This window comes from Pyrus communis, chromosome 6 (assembly GCF_963583255.1).
Source record: "Pyrus communis chromosome 6, drPyrComm1.1, whole genome shotgun sequence".
Taxonomy (NCBI): Eukaryota; Viridiplantae; Streptophyta; class Magnoliopsida; order Rosales; family Rosaceae; genus Pyrus; species Pyrus communis.
In genome coordinates this window covers 23,744,959-23,754,145 of record NC_084808.1, presented here as the reverse complement: position 1 = coordinate 23,754,145, position 9,187 = coordinate 23,744,959, and the positions used below count along the sequence as shown (strand labels likewise).

The 9,187-nt window shown below is 38.0% G+C and overlaps 2 protein-coding genes across 2 annotated transcripts; one reads left to right on the top strand and one right to left on the bottom strand.

Annotated features, from left to right (window-relative positions):
• Window positions 1-3,425: 3,425 nt before the first annotated feature.
• Window positions 3,426-6,965, bottom strand: LOC137736831 (ALBINO3-like protein 1, chloroplastic). Its single transcript, XM_068476114.1, has 9 exons — window positions 6,266-6,965; window positions 6,092-6,152; window positions 5,929-6,002; window positions 5,710-5,814; window positions 5,252-5,365; window positions 5,000-5,103; window positions 4,625-4,831; window positions 4,164-4,545; window positions 3,426-3,924 (listed from the first exon to the last, which is right to left on the bottom strand). Exons 1-9 carry the CDS (start codon window positions 6,791-6,793, stop codon window positions 3,841-3,843), a joined length of 1,659 nt encoding a protein of 552 aa, XP_068332215.1. The 5' UTR covers window positions 6,794-6,965; the 3' UTR covers window positions 3,426-3,840.
• A 695-nt stretch (window positions 6,966-7,660) lies between these two features.
• On the top strand, window positions 7,661-8,595 carry LOC137736832 (photosystem II reaction center proteins PsbY, chloroplastic-like). The gene has a single exon (XM_068476115.1). The coding sequence runs from the start codon at window positions 7,888-7,890 to the stop codon at window positions 8,488-8,490; it is 603 nt and encodes a 200-aa protein (XP_068332216.1). The 5' UTR covers window positions 7,661-7,887; the 3' UTR covers window positions 8,491-8,595.
• Window positions 8,596-9,187: the final 592 nt, after the last annotated feature.

The following is a 9,187-nucleotide window of genomic DNA, read 5'->3' as shown; positions in this document are numbered from 1 at the left end:
CCCCTTTTTTTTTTTTTACTTTCTCAAAAGTTGTGTAAAGAGAGGTCTAAATGATCTTCATCGTCCGAAAGCAACGTGAGTGGGATCGGTCGATCAATGAGGCAGGTGTTAGAGGGACACAGACGCAATTGAGTTAGCTGTCAAAAATAGAAGGAAACATCAAGACATCGGTCTTCATGATGCTTGCAACTTGTATCAACGACACAAAAACCTTCTTGCATAAAAAAGAAGGCAATCAAGGTACAAATCATAGTTTTTCCTTTTGATCGCCATTAATTAGTGTGCTAATTGTAATTATTAATATTGTCTTTTTCATTACAAGGCCATCATTCTAATTCAAGTACTTTGACAGTCTGTTTGATAACTTTTTCTTTTGTAGTGTTTGGTCCGGAGAGATGAAAAGATGGAGAAGAGTCAATGAAAGATGGTAGAGATGATGTAGAAGAAATGTACAAAGAAATGAACACAAAGTAAAAACTAAAGAAAAAAACCGAATTTAAGTTGTTTTCACTTTTCCCTGTACCAAGTAGGCTTTCTCCTTCAAATCCCATATAACTACTTATCTATGCATCCTTTTCAACATGAGATATGTGTATGTCATTGGAAATCAGTGTGTTTTATTCCACAACCCTTTTTAGCTAGCTTAGTTAACATTTGAAACTGTTGTTGACACCCTAAACAAGTCATTCTACGCACTACTTTATTACAAATAACGCATATTAACTACCTACAACTGTATGTTATAAACTTATCATGTAGCGATGTCCATATATTTAGTAATATATTTCTATAAATAAACTTTAATAAGTCCCAAATAAGAGAAATGCTAATGAGATTCTCAAAATTGGACTCGTTATAGACTCTATGTCACCTTGTGCTTTTTACACCGTGTTTTGTAATGTCAACACAGTAATTAAGTTAAACTTAAAAGATGACGGAAAGTTCTTAAAAAATTCTATTTTTGAAAGAATTCTCTTAACATTCCTTCTCGGATAATATTCCCCAGAGCATATGTTCCAATCGGTTGGAAATCAAGGTCTGCCAAAACCTAAGTAATTGGTCTGATAATCTGAATACAATTTGGTTGATCGATGAGAGTCTTGAATGAAACTGATGCCTGCTTCTGAATCATATTTGGGAACTTCAAAAACAATGGTGATGTCAGCTCCATTATCATCATCCATTTTTAGCAGATTGCGATGTCGGCACGAATAGAAAAAGCATGCAGCCATCTGTCGTTTTTGTAAATGTAAAGTAAACTCACCATTGTTTAATTTAATAATTTCATATTTAATTTCATCTCGCCCATGTGCTGTATAGCTAGGCTTCCCATGCAGGTAAAAAGTGCTTTTCAGTTGAATGAAAGAATTTTTAATGAAAATATTTTTGGAATCTTTAGTAAAAATACAAATAAATTTTAAAAAAAAATACTTAAAGTGCTTCATGTAAAAAATTCATAATTTGTGTTTCTATAGAAAGCATTTTAAGTGTTTTTAAAACTAAAAATTATTTTCTCTAAAAGTATTTTCAATCATTTTTAAATGCAATTTCAAACAAGCTCGTAATATTTTTCTTACTATCATTCCATGATTACGTTAGTCGTTAAAGACGCAAAAAATTGAAAGTATCACTTGAGTGTGGTTAAAGTTGATCCGTCCGGCTAAATTTAAAAGGTTTCGTGTTGTTCTCTGGACGTTTTGTCATGCTAAATACCAAATTACACAGTTCAATATAAAAACCTTGATTGATCATTGCTTACAATTTAGAGAAATGATAAGAGAATACTTTGAAAGTGGGACTCTTTTTGGAATCTTTGTTAGCTTACAATAATGTCAATTATCATATTAATATTATAAATATTGTGCAAAAAACATAAGGTGGCAGAGAGTTTATAGAGAATATTACTTTTGAAAAAATCTCCTTGGCATTTCTCCATAGTTTATATTGAAATTTTTTTACTTTTAATTGCATCAAGATCTTTGTAATAAAACTGAACACCTGATTATTGATATAAACTATTATGTTGAGACATATCAGTTTGAATAGTAGTAGGTTGTTAGCTTTGCTCTTAAATCTTTAACAAATATACATGAACAGACAAAGTCAAGCTTCATTTCCACACAAACATAAGAGCAAGCTAGCTGTATAGGATGATAATCAATGATTGCATAATTTGGCTTAATATGATCATTAAGCTGTTTTAATTTGACAAAATTAGCTTCCAAAACTTTTGCGACATGTATACGGCAGACCAAATGAAAGTGCGTGCCAAGCACTTAATCTGCACTCTGCACTGACAGCCTGACAGCTACCTGCAGATCCTTCGACTGCATGAGCATGCCACGGCTGATAAGAAAAGTTCCACAGTATTTTGCCTGCATGAATCATGCATGCATGCCGAACCTTGTTTCATGATTTCGACAAGGGATTCATTTGTGTTCGAAAAGGGATTCATTTGTGTTCTCGACTCACTCATCACCAATTGAGCAGCATTAGTTTGCAACTAATTAGAATGCTATCGTTAAACTATCAATTAATTGTAGCATGATCTAACACTAACACACTCCCAGCAAGTTCAGGTGAAAAATAATTATCTTTCCTCATTTGTTTTGGGTCAATAAATTAACTCCTTTCAAATGCCCTCAATTATTGTTATTTTGATAAACTAGCATGTGAATTGCACGTAAATTATACTTCAAAATAATATTTATATATTGTTTGTAATCATAGAGTATCTTATATGTTATTTTCTTGGAAGGAGTATGGTGTTTTAGCAATTTAATTTAATTGAGATCAGGTCCAGAGGCAGATGAACATTGGGACCTAAATGGTCCCAAGACACTCAAGAGTCCATAAAATATACATATAAATGTCTTTTGATGATTCTCGGAATATTTGGTACGTGTTCCTTTTGGGCCTACCAACTATTTGACACATACGAAGTTAATTAAGTAAATAAGTTATTATAAAAAAACAACTGAAGGGTAATTCTATAATAATAAAAGAAAATCCATGGCATAGTAAGGCATTAAGAAGTTTAGGTTAGATCTTTTTTAGTATAAGAAGAGAATTAGCTTTAATTTAACAAGTTAAATATTACGGTTTTCTAATCGAAGAAACGTTATTGGAGGTTACCTTCTACACGAAAGCTAAAGCAATAAACACATATATACGTAACTATTGGCTACAGTCTGGGCCTAATACATATGTCTCGAAATACTAAACAAGACGACGAAACCCATTGACGAAGAAAATATATCATATCACAAGTTGTATACTACCATGTTACTTTATTGGGTGACTAAACCAGCTGCACCCAAGAATCTCTCCAATTGAAGGAAACAGGGAGACCATAAAAAACCAAGCACGAAACCAGCTGAGAAAATTGGTGTGCAAGACAAATAAACGGGTCGAGATACACAACGAAAGTAACCAACTGAAATTTTTATATCATTTATTGGTAAGTAGTGTGTTGACACAATGAGCAAGAAAGAATATCTGAGACATCATCTGCATAAATTTCCTATCCATTTTCCCCTTCTCACCTAACCAAAAATAAAGAAAATTGTTTCATGGATCATACATGCCATGCCACTGAGAAGCACAAGGGATTGCAGAGAGCAGCCTTTTATACACACATTCAAAAACTTGTTACAGCTAAAAAACTCAACATCTTCTTGTTGACACTTCTCGTCATCTCGAATATATGTAATATACACCCGTTGATTGCTCCTGAATGTTCGGGCTGCTTCCCATTTTCTATTTGGACATATATAACTAGCATTATCAATCTGATCTCACCAATACCATCGCAACAATGCTTACGCTCTGGCTGGTTGGTCACTCCCCTCTCACTTGATGTGTGCTTTCTCCAGAACCTTTTTTATCCGCAATGGTCGTGGAAGTTTGTACTTCAACTGCTTCCTGAAAACCAAGAAAAAATTGGCAGTCGGTAAGTCCAAAATAATTTAAGCATGCATAGATTTAGTTTATTCGAGCCCATTTTCTTTTTCTTAAGTCAAATGATTGTATTATGGACGATAAATTCCAATTAGAAGCCTAAACTAATCCTTTTTGTCTAAATCTTCTTTATCATACCCTAGTAACCCTACACATAAACAAACAGAACGCTCAGCGCATATATCAAAGCATAACCAAGATACCTTTACGTCACCTAGACTTCCATTCAACTTCTGCTCATCCCTCTTATCAACCTCTTGTTCAGTAGAAACTTCACTGTTTTCTATCTGAAACGTGGAAACTGTGTTGTGGTCTTCTTTTGTGTCCCGTACAGACCGATCACCATTCAACGAAACTCTAGCATCAAAGGAATTATAAGTTGTGGTCTGAGATTGATGTTCTTCACTCTTTTCACCAACTAATCCAACGTTAACTCCATTTTCATTCTCAAGTAATCTGGCTTCTCCCTCATGTGTCTCATTAGTTATTTGAGTCACTTTTGCTGCAGCCTCTTCAGCTTTCCTCTTTTCTTCTTCTTCTCTTTGTTGTTTCCTTCGTGCTTCTTGCTCCTTTATCATTTTAAATCTGGAATATCACAAAATATTAGGAACATAAACACTATAAGTGCAGCAAAACATAAAGAATGACAGGATAGACTACTAACCTTTCACCAGGTCGTAGACCTTCTGGCGTCAACTTTTCTTCTTCTCTGGTATCCCTTGGTTTTGGCTTTAATTCAGAGACAGACTTCAGAATTTGGGGTTCATCTTCCTTGATAACGCTATCACTTAATTGGCTAATTGGATTTTTTGCACCCCCAAATTTTTGAAGCCATACTGATTGTGCTGTGGTCAGTATGTTATTTGTGAACCTGCACAAACATATATGAAAGATTTTAAATAACATAGGAAAGACTATCACCAAAAGGGAAAGTTTCCAATGTCATTACCATGAAGATTAATGATTCACTAGAGTTCGGAAAATACAATTAAAAACTGTTATGGTGCTTATAGAACAAAAGGGTTTTACAGAAGCTCACCAATAGAGACTTAGACCAGAAGGCACTGAAAGAGAAAAATAACCAATCATCAAAGGAAGAAACTTGGTAATTGCTTGAGAACTCTTCAAATTTGGATCGTTGCTCTGAAGAAAGGATAATACATGAAAAGAATGAGTAATAGTAAATCTGGCTTAAATAAGAAATCCCTGTATCAAGAAGGTCAGACCTAGAAGCACTAGTGATGTTTATCTAACCAGGCTTTGGACCGGGGAAATGAGTCAAATGACTGACCTGTGGCTGTGTTGACTGCATAATTTGAACAGATATGTACTGTGAGATGACCAGCAAAACAGGCAACACAAGATATGCCAAGGTGTCCGACCATCCAAGGGGTGGATGACCATCCTGAAAAATTAAAAGCAACCAAAAGTGAATATGAATTCCACAAGGCGGGTAGTACTTAGATATCAAGTAAAGCAAGCATCAGAACCATCAAATTTCATGTCAAAACAAAAATCCAAAAAAGAAAAACTAAAGAGATTTAAAAGTAGAAAACGGGGAAGAATAAAAAAGAGCAATTTGAGATTTGCGAAAATTATAACAAGCAAAAGTTCATTATTATAAGACTTTTGAGTTTGAACATTGTAACTTTGTAAGGCTTGTGTAGAATACAAGTTACACAAATTTGCAGTGAGTATCCAATAAATAGAGATGAGGGAGTGTTTTAGCTTGAAGGTGAAGACACTCACTACAAATGGAAAAAGCCAAGAGATTCCACTTCCATTTTGTCGAGCAGCTACGGTTGTAGGACCAGCCAAGGACGGAATCCAGAAGAAGCCTTCGGTAAGGAGCCCCTTAATATAGCAATGTCACACATTTAATTAGAGCTGAGGGAGATTATAAAGCCAAGTTACATAAACAATAGGAGGTTACTAAAAACCAATCGAGACGAATATGAAAAATGGTACCTCATCTGCCACATTTGAAAGAGCTCTATATAACCCTATCCACACTGGGATTGTTGCAAGTGTCGGCAAACATCCTGGCACAAAACACAACGAAAAAGCAAGAACAATAAGATACAGAAACAAATTGGAAGTTAGAAAACAGAGTTTTGAAATTAAATTATACCTGCCAAAGGGTTTATGCCGGCTAACTTATATAATCGAGCAGTTTCGAGCTGAATTCTCTCCTACAAGTAAAAGACTAAAACTTGAGCTCATAAATATCAAATAATTCAATAATTAATGAAATGGTAAAGATTAAATTAAGTGAAAGAAAGATGGGTATGCATTGCAATTGCACCTGGTCCCCAGCATAGCGTTCTTGCACAGCTTTCACTTGAGGTTGCAAGGACCGCATAGCCATGGCGGACTCCACCTGCTTCTTGCTCAACGGGAAGGTAGCAGCTTTAACAAGAACGGTCAACAGTATGATGGCGAAGCCATAGGAGTACGGAACGTGCACAGCAGAAAGCCCATCTTTCAAAAACTTGAGAACGCTCTCAAGGTAACTGGTAATCCCAGAAAGCCAATCGCTGCTCTGTTTCGAAGTAGTCAAATTCTCCGACGACGACGACACCGCCGCATCGGCCACCGTGTAAAGCAAGCTCTCGGCTTTACCGAACAGCTCCATCAGCACAGGTCCGGCGTCTTCCGGTTCGGGAATCAGACCGGGGCCGGGTCCAAGCCGGGCTACGGCGAGCGAGCCGCGGAGGAGGGGCTTGGAGTGGGGGATGCCGTAGTGGAAGTGGGTTCGCGGGAGGAGGGCGTTCGGGGGCTTGGGAGTTGGGGCGAGGACTGGGCTGGGTCGAAACGACAATAAAGTAGCCATCTTTGGAGCGGGATTGGGAATTTGGGATTGGAATTTTGGAAATTTGGAAACCCTAAAAGATTGAGCTGCTGCAGAGAGGAGGTGAGTGTGGGTTTAGCAGTTCTTGCTGGACGCAATTCATGCGAATGGGGGATGAACCGGAAAGTCCGGTTCGGCTTTCCATTTTCCAATTTTACGGGACTCTTGTAGGTGTTGGGAGTTGACCGAAATGGCAAAACATCTATGCAACGACTTGTCGTTTTGTTTTCACTCATTTGTTGTGAGCTTGTGAGTTTTGGGCTTTGTTAAATGTGTTGATGGCAAAAGCCCAAGCTAGAAGTTCAAAGGATTGGCAAAGGCCCATGATATTGTTACTCTAGTGATTCTCAAGCTACAACTTATGACGTGTTTACTTGCATGCAATCGATATTGTAATTATTATTGTTTTAAGACTTTTCTAGCGTTTCAAACATTTGGCATTAGAATTATTTTGATTCTTGAGTATATGTGCGTTAAACTAACATACACGAACTCAACAAGTATTGGAATTATTTGGCCTCCTCTTCCTATGCCCTATTCCTCATCAGGTATATTGATAGTTGATATTATACTTACTTCTTTTATGCTCTAATTTTGATCACGTATTAGATTGATTAAGGGTAGTTGATTCCATACTCTCCTAACTCATGATTTTTCTTATTTCGAGTAAGTAAACATGTCGTTGTATATTGATCATAGGCATATAGAACCATGTACGTATCTAGACCATTCTAGAGGCTCATTAGTGACAAAGAACTGAACACGATTATTGTGGTCTAGCCATCAATAAAACCATGTTTTCAAAAAGAGATAAGAAGTTGTAGTTGGGGTATTGAATATGAGGTTCTTGTTGCACCAATGACACTCTCTAGATAAGAAAAGAATCCACACACCCCATTTCTATTGGTTCCCATTTCCCTAACTTTGCCCCACATCTATATTTCCCACACTCCCCACTCCAAACCAACCATTGAATCCCATCTGATCTCACTTCCCTCTGCACTGCACACACCTGAAACTTCAAACCAAACCAAACCAAACAATCCCAAGCTCTCCACAGAAAAAACCCTAAACAAATGGCAGCAACCATGGCAACAATGGCAATAATCAACGCAAAGTGCTTGAGCTCCACCACCACCCCCAAAGTCACCACCAAGCTAACCGCAGCAAAACCCACCTCCCTCCTCTCATTTCAAAACCTTCCAAAGGGCCTAAGCCTCTCAAAACCAATTGAACTCCCCAACATGTCCCCTTCCCTAGCCGGCACAGCCATGGCAGGAGCCATCTTCTCGACCCTCAGCGCCTCCGACCCCGCTCTCGCAGCCCAGCAGATCGCCCAAATCGCCGAAGGCGACAACCGCGGCCTCGCCCTCCTGCTGCCTATCATTCCCGCCATAGCTTGGGTTCTGTTTAACATTCTTCAACCGGCACTCAACCAATTCAACCGCATGACAAACAAGAGCGTGATCGTCGGGCTCGGGCTCGGTGGGTTGGCTGCTTCTGGGTTCGTCTTGACCCCCGAGGCGTCCGCTGGAGAATTCGCCATGATTGCGGCTGATGCCTCCGCTGGCGACAATAGGGGGCAGTTGTTGCTGTTTGTGGTGGCTCCGGCGATTCTGTGGGTGCTTTACAACATTCTACAACCGGCTTTGAACCAAATTAACAGGATGAGGTCTTAGGGTGTGAGGTGATGAGGGGCTTTTGTGATGGGTGCGATGGCACAATTGTTGATGAACTTGCTTGTAATTGCACCTTGTGTTAATGGCATATTAATATTCTCTCTTTTTTGCATTAGCATCTTTTTTTCTTGAATTCTCTGTGTTCGGGGGATGTTATTATTGTAGAATCTTAGCTTGTAAGGAACTCAGAGAAGTAGAAAAATATCTTCTTATTTCATTTTCTTACAATAATGCATTTACAACAATATATATATAGATACCAATACAAGAGTAAAAATAACCCTAACATTTACAACTAATTACACACTGCCCTTGTCTAACTGACTCCAGCTATACAACTACTACTGTTAGACTCTTTACACCCCCTCAAGCTGAGACTTGGTGCATGAAATGTGCCAAGAGGAAGCTTGGATCGAAGAAAACAGAATCTGTGCTTGGATAGAGACTTGGTGTGTAAGTCAGCAAGTTGATCATGGCTGCAAACATAGAGAACCTTAACCAATCAAGCCAAGACAAGTTCCCGAATATAATGATAATCTACCTCAACATGCTTTGTCCGAGCATGGAAAACAGGATTAGAAGCAAGAGAGATCGCAGAGATATTATCACACCAAATGACAGGAACTTTAGACAGAGAAAGATGAATATCATAAAACACCTTGCAGATCCAAGTAAGTTCAGCTGCAGTATGAGCTAA

Excerpts from the sequence above, each read along its gene's own strand:
- LOC137736832 (XM_068476115.1), top strand. The coding sequence starts at position 7,888 with ATGGCAGCAACCATGGCAACAATGGCAATAATCAACGCAAAGTGCTTG.
- LOC137736831 (XM_068476114.1), bottom strand. The coding sequence starts at position 6,793 with ATGGCTACTTTATTGTCGTTTCGACCCAGCCCAGTCCTCGCCCCAACT. Across the intron at positions 4,546-4,624 it reads GGTCTACGACCTGGTGAAAG|ATTTAAAATGATAAAGGAGC; the intron begins GTTAGTAGTCTA and ends GTGATATTCCAG. Across the intron at positions 3,925-4,163 it reads GAAGTCTAGGTGACGTAAAG|GAAGCAGTTGAAGTACAAAC; the intron begins GTATCTTGGTTA and ends CTTGGTTTTCAG.